A 20,800-nucleotide genomic window follows, 5' to 3' on the forward strand; every position below is an offset into this window, starting at 1 on the left:
GGAAGGGCTTTACATCGCCGCTACAGTAGGTACATGTTAAGCAGGACAGATACAACAGAATGGTTGTGAAACACTTGAGAACGACCAAATCTCATGTCCATCTCCTAAAACGCTGTGTCAACAGTCATGTTATAAATATTTTATATGTTGGATGTTGCTTTAAAATTAAAAATGAAAACATCAGCATGTTGGGACAAACATCCTTCACAGTTACATGGTCAGTTTATTGTTCTTTTGTTTATGAAGACGAAATGACACCGTGATAAGTAAAGCTTATTACAGTACTTTCTTACAGTAAAATGTAAATTCTGATGCAGAGAATTCAGACTGAAACACAAACTTTTTACACACACAAAAAAAATCCCAAACATTGGCATTAGTGTGTTGTTAAAACTGAATTCAAATTTACTTTATAAAAAGTGTCACCACATTTGTTTTAAAGTATAACCTCACGAGAAGAAAACGGAAAACTCCGCTTTAAAACAATAAACTGGGCTTAGGGTCAAACAAATGTTAGAACAACTAAAATTTGTGGCTAAGCTAAAGCAAAGACTGTGTAAAAGGAATCCAAGATGTTAATACTTGAAAAACACTTTTCTGATCTAAGAAATCTGTGAAATTAACAGAATAAAAAGCAACTCCAAGTTTTACCATTGACTTTGTGTGCTTTGTTTCAGGTTTCTCTTTCATTGATGTTAAGTATCTCTACATTAAACTTGCTAACTCATACCATAGATGCATGTTGAAGACTACAGGTAATCCCCCCCGAAGTAAACCTACATCTGCAAACACCCTATAACTGTGACTCATGCATTGTTCCCCTTAACCTGCCAACCTCTTGCTACAAATGTTGAATTGGCCTTCATATTCCACACTCATTACATTACTCAGGAAAAGTCCCAGAAATCTTATCAGATCAGATCAGCCAAATTACGAATGACACTAAAACTCCAAGGTTGAAGCCAGAGATGGTCAGCAAACCCCGGTCTTCTGTGTCTGAGATGGCAATTCCAATGTAAGTCAGGCCACACATCACCAGCTTTGCACATTGCCTTCTTTATGGTCCTCTAGACGGGCAGCCAGACACACACATTCCTCATCCTTGGGGTGAAAGCAGTTTTCACATTATTAGCAAATTACAGGATAAAATGTGATATAATATCAAACATCTTTAACTGCCCAAACTGCAGAAAATTCTAAAAGTTAAGATATTCAGACTTTGTCAATTTCAGTGTCCTGACTGGGGGGTGGGGGATGTTTGAAGCATCACATTTCTAATGATACCACACAGAGAACAATATCAGCCACATGTGACATCTGAAGTAACATAATTTACCTCAACTCTTGTTTTTTTTGGCTTCAGAAGATGCCTCATCAGCTTCTCTTCTGACTAAAAAAAACAATAACAAACAAAAAAGAAACAAAAACAAACTATTTCACAGCACAAAACAAATGCCTTCATACCACCTTCCTTTACTTCACTTATTCAATATTAAACTCCACATCATGTTGTAAAAATGCTGTAACTTTACCTTGTGTCCGGCTTTGCAGACCTATTTCCATGGGCGCACTTCTGTCGATGCTCGTTGACGTGGCTGCAAATGGACAAAAACAACATTTGAAGCAAATTTTCAGCGAACCAAAACCAGGAATGACAACACCTGTACTAGATGCCACAGAAAGCCCCCTCCTCAGCGCCCAAGCGCTACTTACAGCTCTCGCCATTAAGATATGTACGCAAGTCCTTTCGATCAGGTCGTCTGACAGCACGGATGTTCTCTGTCTATAAACAACACACAATCATAAAAGTCAACACTCTTTAAAGTTTACAAGATGCTGCATGTATGACAAAATGTGGGCTGGAATCAGGATTGTCCTCAAACAACACGTTGGTAAGCAATGAAGGATTGATACTGACAGATTCTGGGCTGTTTCACATGAACTCCAGAGCACTTACTGCAGCTCTTTGCACATAGGATGGATGCGGCAGGTGCACATTGTTGAGAAAGAACAAGATAGAGTCCAAGGTATAGTACTCTTTGGGCTGCCCCTCTTTACCAGTACTAAAGATCAAAAGAAGCAAAATACATTAAAACGCATGCAGGCGTCCAGTTTTACAACTAAAAAAATTTAAGTGAATTACTGCGTGATGCACACTTAAGGTGGTTTGATGTGAACCGCATTAAGGCTTGAATATAAAGCCAAAGTCACTTTATCAACCACTGTCAACGGTTCTCCTGCTAGCTAAAGCACTGCTCCTTGCAACTTCAGTTTCTGCGTCACATGCACAAAGTTTGGTTTTTGCACGGTGAAGAAAGACGTTTATAGTCATGACTGTAGGGACTAAAAGAGAAAACAAACAAACACACAGGTGTTTCAACTCGACTCTTTGGATTTCTGACTCCGTGAAACAACTCTGAGCTACGTCCATGATTAATTAGCATTACACAATACTACAAGTTTGGCTTTTCCTCTCTCGAGCTAAGTTTAAAGGACATACATTAACTTTCATGAAAGCTAGTAAAATTGGCTCTATAGTCTATGGAAGAGACCTCCCTGTTGCACTAATAATAATTAATAAGGTGTTTCGTGACATACCCCGAGATTATGTAGTTGGTCTTGACATTCTTGGGCCAGGAGAACTCCCCAAATATAACTTCATCTCCTTTAGCAACAATCTCCTTTTTCTGGATGTTATACTGACGAAGAACACTCAACACATCCGCCATCTTCAGTTGTATGTATGCAAGGTTTACAAGGTAAACACAGCCATCAAAGGAGGGTTGAAGCATCACATTTCTAATGATACCACACAGAAAAACCACATAAGCCATCTGAAGTAACATAATTTACCTCAACTCTTGGTTTTTTGGCTTCAGAAAATGCCTCATCAGCTTCTCTTCTGACTAAAAAAAACAAAACAAACAACAATAACAAAGAGAAAGGAAACAAAAAAAACCATTATTTCACTGTGCGAAACATAAATTCCTTCACTTATTCAATAGAAAATATTTGCAAAAATATGACTATTAGCGACAGGACAGTGCCATTATTAATATCAGCACTAGCATTTATAAGTACCGTATTTTCACGACCATAAGGCGCACTTAAAAGTCTTAGATTTTCTTCAAAAAGTGCGGCGCGCCCTATAGCGCGGTGCGCCCTATGTGTTGTAAGGAGGACGTAGTAGAGAACACCATGAGAACGTTAAAGGGTGAAGTGTGGGCGTTGATCGTATATACCGGGACAATCGCACATACCTGTATAAAAGAACAGGTATGTGCATTATGCAGGACATCGTTGTTTTAACAACCCTGAAAATGGCAAAGAGACACGCTTACGAAGCACAGTTTAAACTGAAGGCCATCAGCTACGCGGAGGAACATGGAAATCGAGCAGCGGCGAGAGAATTTAAGATTAACGAATCGATGGTTCGCAAATGGAGGAAGCTGGAAAACAAGCTCCGGCAGGTCAAGAAAACGCAGCTGAGTTTCCACGGACATAAGGCGAGGTGGCCCGAGTTGGAGGAAAGACTCGAGCGGTGGATCATCGAGCAAAAAGCGAGCGGGAGAAGCGTTTTGACGGTCACCATTCGGCTAAAAGCAGTTTCACTAGCTGAAGAGATGAACATTGAACATTTCCAAGGAGGTCCGTCTTGGTGCTTTCGTTTTATGAAACGGTGCCATTTTTCCATCCGGACCAGGACTACGGTAGCGCAGCAACTTCCAGCGGATTACGGTATAAGGAAAAGCTGGCCATCTTCCGCTCCTACTGCAGCAAACACATCAGCGACAAAAACATCCAGCCCAGCCACATCACGAACATGGACGAGGTCCCGCTCACTTTTGACATCCCGGTGAGTCACACTGTGGAGAAGAAGGGGACCAGCACGGTAGCGATACGCACAACGGGGTATGAAAAGTCTTCTTTTACTGTTGTGCTTGGCTGCCATGCTAATGGACAGAAACTGCCGCCTATGGTGATTTTAAAGCGAAAGACTTTGCCTAAAGAGAAGTTTCCAGCAGAAATCATCATTAAGGCAAATGAAAAGGGCTGGATGGATGAGGAAATGATGAAAGAGTGGCTGAGGGAGGAGTATGTAAGGAGACCAGGTGGTTTTTTCCACGCATCACCATCGCTGTTGATCTGTGACTCTATGCGTGCCCATCTCACAGCCAATGTGAAAAAACTAGTGAAACAAATGAACTGTGAGCTTGCTGTCATTCCGGGAGGCCTGACAAAGGAACTCCAACCGCTGGACATCGGTGTGAACCGCCCGTTCAAAGTAAGGCTGCGAGCGGCCTGGGAGCGATGGATGACCGGTGGAGACCACAGTTTCACTAAGAGTGGAAGGCAGCGCCGGGCGAGTTACGCCACAATTTGCCAATGGATTGTAGATGCTTGGGCTAACATGTCTGCTGGCACTGTTGTTCGAGCTTTCGCAAAAGCTGGCATCGTTTCCGAGGAGCCGCACGGCACGGAAAGTGACTCTGACAGTGAAGACAGTGAACCTGGCATGTTTGATGGAGATTTAGCGCAGCTGTTCAATTCAGACACAGAGGATGAGGACTTCGATGGGTTTGATTGATGATAAAAATGTGAGTACCAAACTTTGTTTTGCTCCTGCTTTATTTTTAAATACGCACACTTGTATGCTTGTGTGTTGTTGATGATGACGATTATTGGTAATAAAAATGTGAGTACCAAACTCAGTCTTGCTCCTGCTTTATTTTTAAATATGCACACTTGCAGGGACGTGCAGAGAGGTTTAAAGGGGCGGGTGCTCAAAGTTAAAAAGGGGCACATTGAACCATGCTGAATAACAACAACACACATTCATCAAGAATCTAATATGGGAAGGGCAGGGCTGTGTTGATCTGAGACTGTAGACATTCAAAAGTCCACAGGAGAGATGGTAGCTGATTAAACAAGTTTCATGAGATAATAACAAAATGCAAAGATTGGTGACAGCGCTTGGAACCATAAGGCAACGAAAAACTGTGACATAAACTCGGCTCTGCCTGTGAATCACTCTTTGCTTCTCTTCTTCCTTCCATCCCATCATTTCATATATCACTCTCCACTTGCTGTCTATCTGAGAACAAGGCACAACTTGCTATTGCAATAAACTATAATCTAATTATCCACACCTAACAACTCTTGCACTTAATCTATAATAAAATGATGACAGCAAAATGTTATAGCCCTGCCTTTAGTAGCCTCATACAGCTCCTACTGTTTCCTCCTCATGTCCTTACCAGCCATGTCTGCACAATGTTATATCATGAGTAATATTTTTTTAAATCCAGCTAAATAAAACACACACATGCCCACACAGTGACATTTTAGACCTTCTTCAGAATACTGTATATACTATGGGCATCCTTACATTATTATTTATTACTAGAGCTACAATAATAAAGCAATGAGGAGGGGGAAGTAATAAATATGAAATAATGTATTTATGATGATTCCATTTGTTTCACTATCCACTCTGTGCAGGGGCAAAGCTTATTACATTTTTAAACTGTAGAGATACAATCATTTTACTGCTGTAAAATCCAACTTTTGTCTTATTTAAAATATAAATCTAATATAATCTGCTTCTTAATGTATGTTCTTTAAAATACAGCGTGTTTTTTAATATATTATAATTATAATCATTATTATGTGGACATGCATATTAGATCATTTTTTAGTGAAATATAATCCCTCCAGAAAGGCAGGAAATGCCCAGAAACTTACTTTAAAACTAAATATGTTCCCTAAAACGGTGACAGAGCTACAGACCCATGACAGCCTTACACAGGAAGCCAGCAGCTATGACCAGCACTACTTGTGCAGTTAATAAAAGGACAGGTAATGTTTGTCACGCTGTTGCACACACAGCACGCTCGTTTGTTTCAGTTCGTCAGTTGCAACAAGACAGCTTACCAACGTGTACGTAATAAGCTAATACTCCTGGGTGCTATACACTACAGTGTGCGCTGTACACCTACTTACTGGGTTTGTCGCATCAGTCTGTGTCTCTGAGTTAACTTGTGTTTCTCCTACAGCTCCGGACCGCAAAAAATGCGCGTGCTCTTTGTGAGCTCGTTCCCGGCTCGTAACCAGCGCGTTCTGCCGTCGAGGGCGATCATTGGTTAAATGTGATCATGTGACTGATGCAAGCCAGATCCTTTTATTTAGCAAAACTATGATTAATAGTTAAATATTATTGTTGAGGGGCACAGACAGGACTCCGCACGCACACACACATAAAATAAATAAATAAATAAATAAAAAAAATTTAAGTTGCCTCAACAAAAGGGCACTTTGGGCACTCATCAGGAAAGGGGCGGGTGCTCAAGCCCCTCTAGCCCCCCCCTCTGCACGTCCCTGGTCTCTATCCATCTAGTATTAAATCTTTCTGGGAAACAAGTATGTATATTATGCACACACACAAACACACATGCAGCTATTACCTATTTCTTGTTTTTATACCTAAGATGAATTATTGTTGAATGAAGACATTTTTCAAACAAATGTAAAATGTGGGCAATTGTGTTTATTGGGTAAAGGAAAAGGCAGAAGGGGGGGAAAGGATAGAAAGAATGAAAGAGAGAGATGAGAGAAAACCCCAACAATCCCCTCTGAGCAAGCAGCAGGCGACAGTGGATAGGAAAAACTCCTTTTAAAGTGAAAGACACCTAAAGGAGAAACCTATGGCAGAACCAGGCTCAGGAGGGGGCAGTCAACTGCCGGGACTGGTCGGGGGGTGAGGGTGAAAAAAGAAAAAGGAGGGAGGGGAAGGGGGGAAATGAAGATGGAATAGAGGTGGAGGAAGACGAGGTTACATCAGGTGAGAAGCTGCAGTGCCCCTCCTCCAGAACCAGTGGAAGCGTTTTTTCTTCTTTTTCAGATACTCTTCCACCAGCACTTTTTTCTCAATGATGAGGGTTTTCAGCTCATCGATTGTTTCTGCGTTTTCTTTCTCAAGTTTGTTGCATCTTTTCACCATGTCTTCTAATTGTTCTTGTTTTTCTTTAAGCTTGTCTTTCAGTTCTTTAACTGTTGCCTCCTCTATTCGCTTTGCCTTGTGCACATCTGTGTGCATGTCTTCCAGCTGCTGGTTTCTCTTCTGGATTTCTTGAAGTCTACACTGCAGGTCTTTATGTGTTTTCTGTTGTTCTTGCTTTTGCGCCTGGATTTCAGTGTTTTTGTACTTCAAGGTCTTAGAAAGTTCCTCAAGTTCGGTATTTTTTCCCAGCATCTCATTGATGCTACTCTGCATCGCTGAGCATTGTTTTTCCAGCTTTTTCTTTTCTTCTTCCAGTACAGTTGATTTGTACTTTGTTTCGTTATACAATTCTTGGAGTGCTTGATTTTTCCTCTGGAGATGAAGTTTTTCTTCTTCCTGTTGTATTTTCTGTTGGTCTTTTTCTTGAAGAAGCTCTTTATTTCCGTGCACTTTTTTATCAAGCCTGATTTGGAGCGATCTGTGTTTTTCCTCCATCTCGTCAAGCTTGGAGTCCATTTCCTTCTGTTTCATTTCCATTTGCTTCTTGTTTTGAAGCAACTGTTGACTTTTGTGCAGAGTTTTGTCATGTTTCACCTGCAGCGCTTTGTATTTTTCCTCCATGGCTTGGAGTTTGCTCTGCAGGTCTCTCTGCTCTACGGGCTCTTGTTTCTTTTCTTGGAGGTTCTCCTTATTTCTCTCCAGAGCTTCATCAAGCATTACTCGCAAGCCTTCATTTTGTTTCTCAATGTTCCTCAGCTTGCAATCCATTTCTTCCTTTTTTATTTTCTGTTGGTCTTTCTCGTGCAGAAACTCTTTATTTCTCTCCAGAGCTTCATCAAGCATCACTTGCAAGCCTTCATTCTGTTTCTTGATGTGCCTCAGCTTGCAATCCATTTCTTCCTTTTTTATTTTCTGTTGGTCTTTCTCGTGCAGAAACTCTTTATTTCTCTCCAGAGCTTCATCAAGCATCACTTGCAAGCCTTCATTTTGTTTCTCGATGTTCCTCAGCTTGCAATCCATTTCTTCCTGATGTATTTTCTGTTGGTCTTTTTCTTGAAGCAGCTCTTTATTTTTGAGCTGTGTTTCCTCAAGAGTTAGTTGCAGCATTTTCAGTTTTTCCTCCAAGACTTCAAGCTGGGAGTCTGTTTCTTTCTCCAGCATTTCTTGTTGCTCTCTCTCTTGAATGAACTCTTTATTTCTGTGCACTGTTTTCTCAAGCTTGATTTGGAGCGATCTGTGTTTTTCCTCCATCTCGTCAAGCTTGGAGTCAATTTCCTTCTGTTTCATTTCCATTTGCTTCTTGTCTTGAAGCAACTGTTGACTTTTGTGCAGAGTTTTGTCATGTTTCACATGCAGAGCTTTGTATTTTTCCTCCATGGCTTGGAGTTTGCTCTGCATGTCTCTCTGCTGTGTGGACTGTTGCTTCTCTTCTTGGTGGATTTCCTTCAGTTTTTCCAGAGCTTCGTCAAGCTTCTCTTGGAGCTCCTGATTCTTCTTGACCATGTTTTCCTGTTTTATGCTCTCTTTTTTCTCCTTTTGGAGCAGATCTTTATTTTTTTCCAGAGCTCCATCAAGCTTTTCTTGGAGCTCCTGATTCTTCTTGAGCATTTTATCCCCTTTAATGCTCTCTTTTTTCTCATTTTGGAGCAGATCTTTAATTTTTTCTAGAGCTTCATCAAGCTTTTCTTGGAGCTCGTGATTCTTCTTATCTTGGAGAGCCCATTGTTTCTCCTCAATAATACCTTCCCTTTCCTGAAGCTGGTCGGATAATTTTTCTAATTCAGCGCTCTTTCTCTCATTTTCTTCTGTCAGGATCTTAATCTTTTCTCTGTTCATGAGATTTTCCTTCTCCATTTCTTCCAATCGCTTTTCCTCTAATTCCACCTGTTCATCCCAAGGAAGAGAGCTGATGTAAGGGTCTAGGGACTCATACCATGGAATAGAGCTGGGGTCAGCTTCTTGTCTTTCTTGCTCTTTCTGAGACATGTTGGAGTCTGTATACCGTGAGTACGAAAAGTATCCAGATGTTTGAAAATGCTTTACTGGTGAACGTTTGAATGCTGCTAACATAAGTGCTGCAAATAACGGACTGAAAGTTGTACCTCCTCACCCCTATTTATGGATTCAGAAGCCTGTGACATCACAATTCCATAAGCCAATGAGGTTGTCACATGACATTCTAGAATGAGGTCATGTTTTTGTATGAATTTTTTAAATAACATCAACATTCCGTAAGCCAATGAGGTTCTTACATGACTTTTGAATGAGGATAATTATTTTGTGTTAATCGACATAGCCTGCTGCAGCTCAGAGCTCGTGAGCTCAAACGATCCTCCAACCTCAGCCTCCCGGTAGCTTGGATTACAGGCACGCGCCACCGCACCCGGCGAGAAGCAGCTACGTTAACAGGGCTTTTAACTATGTCTGAGGTGACATCATGACACTAACCTGCTGCCCATCATTAGCAAAGTTGTAATGATGGGCAGCAAAGATGAGGAATGAATGGTGCACAATTGTTATATGCAAGTTTTTAGAAAGCTCGTGGTTAACCCAAGAGTATTTTGTCACAATATCAAGAAGAGTAAAGCTTCAATGTCAAGAATAGATAGGAATATAGGGAATTATATATTTTTATTTAAAGACAGGACTCACATGTTTTCATTTCTAGTCTTTAAAACCTGTCTCTATCAGGGACGTGCAGAGAGGTTTAAAGGGGCGGGTGCTCAAAGTTAAAAAGGGGCACATTGAACCATGCTGAATAACAACAACACACATTCATCAAGAATCTAATATGGGAAGGGCAGGGCTGTGTTGATCTGAGACTGTAGACATTCAAAAGTCCACAGGAGAGATGGTAGCTGATTAAACAAGTTTCATGAGATAATAACAAAATGCAAAGATTGGTGACAGCGCTTGGAACCATAAGGCAACGAAAAACTGTGACATAAACTCGGCTCTGCCTGTGAATCACTCTTTGCTTCTCTTCTTCCTTCCTTCCCATCATTTCATATATCACTCTCCACTTGCTGTCTATCTGAGAACAAGGCACAACTTGCTATTGCACAACTTGCTATTGCAATAAACTATAATCTAATTATCCACACCTAACAACTCTTGCACTTAATCTATAATAAAATGATGACAGCAAAATGTTATAGCCCTGCCTTTAGTAGCCTCATACAGCTCCTACTGTTTCCTCCTCCTCCTCATGTCCTTACCAGCCATGTCTGCACAATGTTATATCATGAGTAATATTTTTTTAAATCCAGCTAAATAAAACGTCCCTGCACACTTGTATGCTTGTGTGTTGTTGATGTGACGATTACCGGCAATAGAAATGTGAGTAAGGTACCGAATTCAGGTTTGCTCCCGCTTTATTTTTAAATACGCATACGGTACTTGTATGCGCCCTATAATCCAGTGCGCCTTATGTGTGTGTTAAATACAGTAAGGGCACACATAACTGAGACTGCGCCTTTTAGCACAGTGCGCCTTATGGTCGTGAAAATACGGTAGTAATTCCACATCATGTTGTAAAAATGCTGTAACTTTACCTTGTGTCCGGCTTTGCAGACCTATTTCTATGGGCGCACTTCTGTCGATGCTCGTTGACGTGGCTGCAAATGGACAAAAACAACATTTGAAGCAAATTTTCAGCGAACCAAAACCAGGAATGACAACACCTGTACTAGATGCCACAGAAAGCCCCCTCCTCAGCGCCCAAGCGCTACTTACAGCTCTCGCCATTAAGATATGTACGCAAGTCCTTTCGATCAGGTCGTCTGACAGCACGGATGTTCTCTGTCTATAAACAACACACAATCATAAAAGTCAACACTCTTTAAAGTTTACAAGATGCTGCATGTATGACAAAATGTGGGCTGGAATCAGGATTGTCCTCAAACAACACGTTGGTAAGCAATGAAGGATTGATACTGACAGATTCTGGGCTGTTTCACATGAACTCCAGAGCACTTACTGCAGCTCTTTGCACATAGGATGGATGCGGCAGGTGCACATTGTTGAGAAAGAACAAGATAGAGTCCAAGGTATAGTACTCTTTGGGCTGCCCCTCTTTACCAGTACTAAAGATCAAAAGAAGCAAAATACATTAAAAAGCATGCAGGCGTCCAGTTTTACAACTAACAAACTTTAAGTGAATTACTGCGTGATGCACACTTAAGGTGGTTTGATGTGAACCGCATTAAGGCTTGAATATAAAGCCAAAGTCACTTTATCAACCACTGTCAACGGTTCTCCTGCTAGCTAAAGCACTGCTCCTTGCAACTTCAGTTTCTGCGTCACATGCACAAAGTTTGGTTTTTGCACGGTGAAGAAAGACGTTTATAGTCATGACTGTAGGGACTAAAAGAGAAAACAAACAAACACACAGGTGTTCCAACTCGACTCTTTGGATTTCTGACTCCGTGAAACAACTCTGAGCTACGTCCATGATTAATTAGCATTACACAATACTACAAGTTTGGCTTTTCCTCTCTCGAGCTAAGTTTAAAGGACATACATTAGCTTTCATGAAAGCTAGTAAAATAGTCTATGGGAAAGACCTTCCTGTTGCACTAATAATTAAAGATTTTGTGTTTTATGACATACCCCGAGATTATGTAGTTGGTCTTGACATTCTTGGGCCAGGAGAACTCCCCAAATATAACTTCATCTCCTTTAGCAACAATCTCCTTTTTCTGGATGTTATACTGACGAAGAACACTCAACACATCCGCCATCTTCAGTTGTATGTGTGTAGAGCAGTGTGTTTGCGAGGCCCCTAGTTATCAACGTCGTGCGGCCTCTCTAGATGCCTGATCTTGACCCGCTTTAACCTCCTAGGACCTGTGGACGGCACATTTTGGGGTATTTAGACCAAAATATTCAATTTTGCTCTACAAGGGCCTGATATCCACTTACAAGGACATAATACTGCTACTGTTCTATCGAAATTTTAATGAATATCCTCATATGTGGCTCTTATTTTTGTTAAAAAAAAAAAAAATCTGGTAATTCTTTGTTTTTACATTCATTGGGCCCCAATATGCCCAAATATGAAAGATGCATGTCGTGGAAGAGTTCGGGGTCTTAGGAGGTTAAACTGTAAACTTTACTTTGATCACAGTGATGTATCAGTTCAACAACTCAGGCAGTTATTGGTAAAATGAAAGCGCATTTCCAGAGCAACAAGTTGTTTATTAGGAAGGGCTTTACATCGCCGCTACAGTAGGTACATGTTAAGCAGGACAGATACAACAGAATGGTTGTGAAACACTTGAGAACGACCAAATCTCATGTCCATCTCCTAAAACGCTGTGTCAACAGTCATGTTATAAATATTTTATATGTTGACCAAAAAGACTGTGGATGTTGCTTTAAAATGAAAAGATCAGCATGTTGGGACAAACATCCTTCACAGTTACATGGTCAGTGTGTATTTTTCTTTTAATTCTATGAAGACTAAATGACACCGTGATAAGTAAAGCTTACTGAATATTCTCAGTAATTATTACTGTTGACTAAAACGAAAAGCACCACTGTAATCATTTGTTTACATTTCCTCAAAAATTAACAGGCCCTGTCCCTAAAACTCTCTAAGCTGTGCACGTTTATTCTGTGTCTGGAGAAATATAAAACGTTTTTTAAATTGACCATTACAGGTTTTATAAAAGTACATTCAAATAATTTTCACAATAATTCATTCATATCAAGTTTTCTGGAAAGGTAGCAGTTTTCAGAACGAACAATGTCACATTAAAGATAAGGTAACGGGTATCAGAGAGCTATGATTGGTCCTTTCCAGATACTTTATTACAGTAAAATGTAAATTCTGATGCATAGAATTTAGACTGAAACACAAACTTTTCAAAAAAAACAAAAACAAAAACAAAAAAAATCCCAAACATTGGCATTAGTGCGTTGTTAAAACTGAATCCAAATTTACTTTCTAAAAAGTGTCACCACATTTCTTTTAAAGTATAACCTCACGAGAAGAAAACGGAAAACTCAGCTTTAAAACAATAAACTGGGCTTAGGGTCAAACAAATGTTAGAACAACTAAAATTTGTGGCTAAGCTAAAGCAAAGACTGTGTAAAAGGAATCCAAGATGTTAATACTTGAAAAAACTTTTCTGATCTAAGAAATCTGTGAAATTAACAGAATAAAAAGCAACTCCAAGTTTTACCATTGACTTTGTGTGCTTTGTGTCAGGTTTCTCTTTCATTGATGTTAAGTATCTCTACATCAAACCTGCTAACTGCATGTTGCTGCATGCATGTTGAAAACTACAGGTAATCCCCCCGAAGTAAACCTACATCTGCAAACACCCTATGACTGACTCTTGCAGTGTTCCCCTTAACCTGCCAACCTCTTGCTACAAATGTTGAATTGGTTCATTTTTCTCCCACTTAAATCACGATCCATCAAAATCCACCAAAGTACTGAACAGCTGATCATATAGAGACTCTTAAAAACATGATATGCAAACACATACCATGTCTTAATCACTTGCTATTCAATTTTCACAAAATATAGATGCATTTTACATTTCCAAAGTGTTGTCCAGCCTGCTGGACACTTTGTCGACTGAATGGTGAGCAAGAGAAAACAAAGAAAAACTGGAATTGAAATTGTCAGCATCTTTTGGATTAGTGCTGTTTTGGGACACTCTACATGCTAAATGAGCCTCATTGGTCCACTCTTTGCCTTCATATTCTACACTCATTACATTTCTCAAGAAAAGTCCCAGAAATCTTATCAGATCAGATCTTGGGCCAAATTACGAATGACACTAAAAGCTCCAAGGTCGAAGCCAGAGATGGTCAGCAAACCCCGGTCTTCTGTGTCTGGGATGGCAATTCCAATGTTAGTCAGGATACACATCACCAGCTTCGAATTAGCTCCTGATGTCTGTTGAGAATATACACAAACCATGTTTATTGTAAAAATGTTACATTTGTCATTGTCACTTAGTACATATTTTAAGTAACCTTTTAGATAAAGGAGTTTAAAGGAGAACTTTTAATGCTGTAAAATTAACTGTGCCCTATCAGCCATCTATGGAACAATGTGAATAAAAATAGCACAACAACCCCATCCCGTTAATCTTTGCTTGGTATTGTATATGTTCAAAAACAATCTTTACCACACAAGGCCATTATTTAATTCAACCCCAGATGTGAAAAAACAAACATACTTCTCTGTGCTTCTTCAGAGACTCCACCAGGCTGGCAGTAAGCGTCCACAGTGGGTTGTTGCTCAAAGTGACGAACACATCTACAGCTTTCCTGTTCTCCGTGGCCCATTGAATGGGAACGGTGCAGTCTCTGCTCTCACTCTGGAACTGCAACATAAAGGCACTACCTGATGGCTGTGCACCCCTTTCTCTCGTGCTCTATGTGAGAGGACAATAAACAGGTGGTAGTTGAGCTAACCAGCACTGCTTTGCAGTACTTTGATGTGAAGGTGGAAGAAGAAGAAGAAAAAAAATGCCTCTAGTTGCTCGTCTGCAACAAATATTGTATTGTATATTCCTGAAAGGAACTGTTCAGTCGCTCGTATTATCTCGTCACCTTTAATGTTCTGTAAAGCCTTACCTTAACCAGTTCATCGGTTGCTTCTTTGAGAGTCATATCAGCAGAAATAGAGAATGGTACCATAGCCTCTTCAGAGTAGACAAGCACATGTGTGTCAGCCTCCGTCCTTGCAAAAATCTGTGTCAAAGCCAAGGTCAAAAGAAAGCCATTTAGTTACCCTGACTAAAATGCCTTTATCCTGCATGCACATTCACACACAGTACACCACTGTTAGGGCCTATGCGCTAACATACTGAGAAAGGAATTTTCAGGGAATTCACAGTATGCGTCAATAGTCCCATGCCATCACCCAGGATCTCTCTAAAGATGGGGCAGCCTGAGCCCTGTTTGAAGATGCAGCTGTTCCAACTAACCAGATAGCATCATCTGGCTGTAGTACAGTCTTACCATGGCAATAGCGGCTGCAGCAGCAGCAGTGCTGATCGACGTTCCTGGGACAATGCTGCTCGGTGACCCGCTCATATCTACTGCCACAACAAAGCATTTACCCACAGGCTCCACATTCTGAGGACAGAGTTACAGCAGAACAGGACATTCACGTTAAAGAACTGCTGCTGACATCTTCTGCAACAACTGGAGAAAGTTTTGAAAATTACAACAACATACCATAAAGCTCTTGTAAAAGGCAGAGTCCATAGCTTTAAGGATGTTGCGGTCTGCTTCCCATTTCGGTTTACCCTGATAGCCATGGCCTTTTTTGTAGTTTTCTGTAGCCAAAAGTATACTGAAAGGGTGGATCTTTGCCTGGTGATTTTAGGAGACATTTAATTCCTAAATATTGAACTCTGCATAATTAAAAACAAAATAACATTTCTGGTAGAAGTTGTGAGCCTTACCTGTTTTAGTGCCGTCTCACTTTGAATTCTGTCACATAAAAACTGTGTTTCTGAGCTTCCCGGTTCAAGAACTTTGCCAGATGTCAGCCTACCTAACATCTTTACCACCGAATGGAGAGGCATTTCCTTCAACAAAGCGCTCCATACCTGCAGAAAACAACCACCACACATCCTGTTAGATGTAGAAAAATACATTCCCACATTCTTTACATTAGGCTTCAGTCTACCTGAACATTGCAGTTTTACAGATAAGAAATGTTTTGATTTTTTCCCCCTCCAGGGAACACTTTTCCGCAGTGAGCAGGAATTTACAAGGGGCTCACCCCAACCGCCAAAAACTGGAAAAAAAAAAAAAAAAAAAAAAAAAGTCCTAGCAGTTCAGGACGTGAGATAGTAAAGATCATTTATGATATTTGGTGTTTAGGTAGTAAACAAGAAAGCAGTTACTTTTTAAACCAGGGATGTTTAACTTATTTTATATCAGGGGCCAGATAAACAGAACTTTAATCCTAAGTGGGCCAGACCTAGGAAAGTCCCCTTTCTGTCAGTGTAACTACGTGTAGCTGCACATTTAATCCCTCCAATATTTCAATATAAATAAAGAGGTGCAATTTCAACAGGGCATCTCAGTTTTACTACATGATAAAGAAATTCTGGTAGCTCATTTACCAGACTGTCCTGTAATTATAAAGCAGAAAGTTTTGTTGTTTTATTTATTTTACTGTGGACACACTGTAAAAAACAGGAATTCTTTTATCAGTACTGAAAACCCAAAAAGAAAAAAGGAACTTTTCTGTTCATTTAATAATCTGATGTAGTGTGTAAGACTGTGAGTAGGAGGGCTTCATCAGCAGGACAAGCTGTAAAATTTATGAAAATACAGGTGGAAGTCCAGTGGGTCAAAGACATCCAGTGGGCCGGATTGGACTTTTTGCCAGGCTCTTCCAGGGTCTCGAGCCTCATGTTTGACACCCCTGTTCTAAATGCTCTGTTTGAATTAAAGATGCAATTTTCTTATTTTTTTTAGTGTGAACTGCTGAGGGAGATTTTTGCTGATTACAAGCTTCTGAGAACTGAAAAAATAAACTTTTCTATCATTTGTGCTGCTACTGGACTGGTTCTTATATAGCGCTTTTCTACTCATCTGAGCACTCAAAGCGCTTTACACAACTTGTGCATTCACCCATTCACACACATTCGCACAAGCACATCTTTCTAAGTGTTTTATAGCTAACATTCACACACATTCATACTCTGATGGATGCATCGGAGAGCAATTTTGGGTTAGTATCTTGCCCAAGGATATTTGGCATATAGACTAGGGGAAGCCAGGAATCGAACCACCAACCTTCTGATCAGTGACCTGCTCTACAGCCACCACTGGAAGGAGGTACAGATTAAAAACTAAACTGAAAATAAATTGCTGTACACCCCCCTTTACATGGCATATTTTACTTTACCAAACAACAGCAGGTACAATATATTTATTTAACAAAACTATACGAGTTGCTTTCATTACTACCCAGTTTGTTTTGAACTTCACAAGCCCTATCTGTTTTTCACTTGCCTTCATAATTTTCCTCATAATCATTTTTAAGCTTTGATTGCTCATACAGACGCTGCTAGCTTGTACCTTCTCTGAGTTCTGTATTCCTTTAGCCACTTTGCCTTTTCTAGCTTCGTATGTTCAGCTGGGTGAAAGTGATTTAAGTGATTAGATTTGTTGTTAAACATTTTTGTGGTCATCTCCCCGTGGTTTTCTGCGTTGGACACTGGTCTAGTCACTCAGTGTGAGCAGTTTCCCCACTTGTCAAACTGTGGTTATGAGTGTGCGCTGCTTTACGTGTTCTCAGCCCAGTCAGTCACCAGTTTGGGCTGAGAATACTGAAAATCTTCTTATTTCGTGTGCATTTCTAATTTTAATAAGATCCCAAGTGTAAAAACTGATTCATCTCATCAATTATCACTACGGTCTATGTTATAAACAACAACCAGGTTAAAATGATTTAACAGACTCGCCTGTTTAAACTTCAGATGCTCGGTCAGCAGCTGTTCCCTCTCAAGCTTGTGTTCCTCTATTAAAGTGACGACCTCAGTTTCATCCCGACTGTGCTTTACCTTTTCCACCACTTCAAGATATGAAAGCACCCTGATAACCTCTTCGGCGTTCTCTTTGTTTTCATGAGCAACCTGGACCTCTTTCCACCCCTTTGTTACATATTTGCTGATCAAGGCAATAGCTGAAAACACAAAGAGATGGGCGTTGCATGTTAGCACTGACTAAAGTGAAACAAAATAAAAACTTACACTGTACTGATTAAAATTCAGCATGGGGAGTTTATAAATATGCACATATATGCTCAGAACAGAGAACATCCAATAAAACCCCAAAGAAGAAAGTTGGATAACTGCAGACGTTTATTCAACTGATTACTAATAACATTTTGCAGGCTAAATGACGTGGGTCTCTATACTTACCATCTCTAGCTGGTTTAGTGTGGGAGAGTCTGAGCAGATCCTGGTGTGACCAGCCCTCTCTCTGCTTACATTTGGTCACTGCAGCAGCTAGACTCATGGCATCTTGCTCATTGTACCAGTCAGACAGTGCTCTCCTCAGGGCACGCCCCCATATCCCACATTTCATGTGCTCTTTTAATTCCTTCTTGTACTTGATGAAAGAAAACAGATGGGCAGGCTCACGACAAACATCCTTCAGGGCTTTGAACGCTGCCTGTTTGGTGTTCACATCTGGGTTTTGGGAGCACAAAGCCAAGGCAAAAATGGAGGGCTCTAGTCTGACAGCTTGCCCATCCTGAGCGAACCTTTTTATTTCCTCCAACACCTCAGTGCCTTGTTTCTCCTGCAGCATGGACTGCAGGGCTCCAGTCTTCTCCACGCTGATGTGACCATTCTCTCTGGTACTGTACAAGGCTCCCTCTGAGCCATAGCAGAGGAAGCGACAAAGCTTGGCCTTGTCACTGATCTCCCATGAACCACCACCTGTTGAGTTCAGGGTATGGTTGCTAGTGGTACTTCCTGATAGCTCCATTGAAACACTTGAGGTGTCCTGAAACAGATTGTAGTAAAATGAAGCAATTGTAAACTTTATAATGAAATGGCACTGTAATTTGATTGTGGTATTTTATCTTATAGTATAGTGGAAATGAAATAAAAGCTAACTACCAACACTAATGGGACGTAAAGCGTCCCCAGTGTTAATCAAACCATGGTTCGGATTTGACAGGATTACGCAAGTGTTAATAAACCACCCAGCGTTTGCTAAGGTGGCGCTTAGCACACCTTACTTTGAACATATATTATCCAGCTACGTTGTTAAAATGCACATTAAAATGTTTGAGTCCCTGCAACAGCCTCTCGAGTTCAAGGCCAGCCAGCAAGCATGAAAATGTTAACTTCGCAAGCAAACATGACTTACTCATTGCCTCAGAGCGCTGTCAGAAATAGCTTAAAGCCGATTACAGAAGACGATCATACGCATAAGACAGAGAAGACACGCTGGTCTGTTAACAGGAGATGGTACGAGAAGTTACCTGCACGTCATTTTAAGTTAGCTGCGGAATGAGCTAGTCAGCCTTAGCTAACACTCCCGGTAGAGATTCGTTTGCTAAGTTAACTAGTTAAGCTAGCAAAGGAGGGCGGTCTGGGCAAGGTGAATTAAGTTACGCGGTTTTAATCATTTAACAATAAAGTTAGGAATATGACCAATCATGTAGCAACTCATAGCCAGACCAAGTCTCCTCAGTTTCCCCAGCCGTGACTTGGCTGCATAGTAATGATATTAATGTTAGCCGTCAGCACAAAACTATCAACTCCCCAATCTGAGCTCCGCTCTGGCTGGGACACCGGAAAGCACTTTGATACAGCTAGTCCAGGATGAGCAGCTTGCTACTAACGTACGCTAACCCTAACAAAACTGTGTTGGTTTTACTCATATACTGTTTGCGAGTTGAAATAACATGACATAGATATCCACTTACCATCAGGTATGTACACAGTGCTCAAGTTTTTTGGGTTGTTGTTGGTTTTTTTTTAATGTAGCTAGATGTGGAAAGGCCTCCCCGCTGACCGTCAATGAGATAACAGGGCGGTGCCGCGGTGGATGCCGGGATATGGAGTAAAATCACACAGGCACGTTCACCCAGGGTCCTCTCGCTTTCTCTCCGTACGTTCACATTCACTTTTTTTAGTGGTTCACAATCCACTGAAAAAGACTTGAGCCTCCTTTCTTTTTTCTATATTTTGCCAGTAAAACGGAAAATAAGTGCAGTGATTTATTGAAACATGCGCAAACATAGGTGGGAATACACATGTACAGTAAAAGGCAAAAACTATTCTATTGAGCTTCAAAGTCAATATTTGGTATGACCATCTTTATTTTTCAGCACAGCCTGAACTCTGTTTTACAAGCTTGTAATTTTTTCTTTAATGTCTTTAGGAATAGTTCTCCAGGCTCCAGGTTCCAGCCACAAACTGTGACATACACCATGGTTATTGGATGGGTATAAAAACTGTTGTACCTTTCTTCTAACCTCCTCCGTACATACTTACATTGATTTAAATCAAAAACTTTTGAATCATCAATCCATAAGACCTGTTTCAACAGATTTTAAGCCCAGCGTTCTCATGAAATTTTCTCCTTGTTTCAAATCTTCTTTCAGGCTGTTAGGAATGTTTATGGCAATTTTAATAGTTTCAGGTAGAATAAATGGGAACAAAGGGCTGTCCTTGTCACTCCTGTTCATAATTTTTATGGACAGAATTTCTAGGCATAGCCAGATGGCAGAAAGCCTCCACTTTGTTGGCCTCAGAATAGCTTTCTGCTTTTTGCAGATGATGTGGTTCCATTGACTTCATCAGGTGGTGGCCTCCAGCTCACACTAGAGAGGTTTGCAGCCTAACGTGAAGCAGCAGGAACGAGAATCAGCACCTCCAAGCCTGAGGCCAAAAAGAGTGGAGTGCTATGTGTCTATGTCTATGTCATGAGGAATAAATCATACATTTGGATGATTTTGATTTCTATCAGATGAGAAGAATGCTATTAAAACATATAGCCAATCTTCCAGATAGATTTACCATCACATATTTTCACTTTTCAAAAAACAAACACACTTTCATCCATCAATTCCAAACTGACCTTCAATGTATCCAAAAGGGCCACAGAAACGGGACACTTTTCCAACTTTCCAAACTTGTTCTATCCTAGGCTTAAGGCATTTTCTTTCCTTCCCATTGTCTCTTGGTAACATTTCTGTAAATCCGATACCTTTCACCCTGCAGATATTTCTTTTTTTAAATTTATATTTCACCTGTTTGTGAGTGACAGAAACGATGACATGTTTTTGCT

General features: G+C 40.5%; 3 protein-coding genes across 6 annotated transcripts; all 3 read right to left on the reverse strand.

Annotated features, from left to right (window-relative positions):
• Positions 1–203: 203 nt before the first annotated feature.
• On the reverse strand, positions 204–12,036 carry LOC147308764 (parafibromin-like). The gene is made up of 11 exons (XM_086272800.1): positions 11,612–12,036; positions 10,980–11,085; positions 10,736–10,805; positions 10,555–10,617; positions 2,854–2,906; positions 2,599–2,729; positions 1,958–2,063; positions 1,714–1,783; positions 1,533–1,595; positions 1,337–1,390; positions 204–1,101 (listed from the first exon to the last, which is right to left on the reverse strand). Exons 1-10 carry the CDS (start codon positions 11,740–11,742, stop codon positions 1,338–1,340), a joined length of 846 nt encoding a protein of 281 aa, XP_086128926.1. The 5' UTR covers positions 11,743–12,036; the 3' UTR covers positions 204–1,101; position 1,337.
• LOC147308765 (uncharacterized) lies at positions 6,528–10,027 on the reverse strand. The gene has a single exon (XM_086272666.1). It carries the CDS (start codon positions 9,068–9,070, stop codon positions 6,833–6,835), a length of 2,238 nt encoding a protein of 745 aa, XP_086128792.1. The 5' UTR covers positions 9,071–10,027; the 3' UTR covers positions 6,528–6,832.
• A 142-nt stretch (positions 12,037–12,178) lies between the features above and the next one.
• Positions 12,179–19,581, reverse strand: ro60 (Ro60, Y RNA binding protein). Of its 4 annotated transcripts, none has more exons than XM_086272786.1 (9): positions 19,434–19,581; positions 17,914–18,502; positions 17,455–17,675; positions 15,436–15,582; positions 15,206–15,343; positions 14,987–15,103; positions 14,600–14,716; positions 14,200–14,346; positions 12,179–13,913 (listed from the first exon to the last, which is right to left on the reverse strand). In XM_086272786.1, exons 1-9 carry the CDS (start codon positions 19,434–19,436, stop codon positions 13,761–13,763), a joined length of 1,632 nt encoding a protein of 543 aa, XP_086128912.1. In that variant the 5' UTR covers positions 19,437–19,581; the 3' UTR covers positions 12,179–13,760. The 4 variants fall into 4 exon arrangements, with proteins under 4 accessions (XP_086128912.1, XP_086128909.1, XP_086128911.1 ...); XM_086272783.1 differs by having other exon boundaries at positions 14,200–14,397; XM_086272785.1 differs by lacking the exon at positions 19,434–19,581 and adding an exon at positions 18,987–19,282 and having other exon boundaries at positions 14,200–14,397.
• Between the last annotated feature and the right edge of the window lie 1,219 nt (positions 19,582–20,800).

Source organism: Aulonocara sp. 'chitande type north' Nkhata Bay, linkage group LG18 (assembly GCF_057382095.1).
Source record: "Aulonocara sp. 'chitande type north' Nkhata Bay isolate Kocher_YH1m ecotype deep benthic linkage group LG18, A_spYH_male_GT1.1, whole genome shotgun sequence".
Lineage (NCBI taxonomy): Eukaryota > Metazoa > Chordata > Actinopteri > Cichliformes > Cichlidae > Aulonocara > Aulonocara sp. 'chitande type north' Nkhata Bay.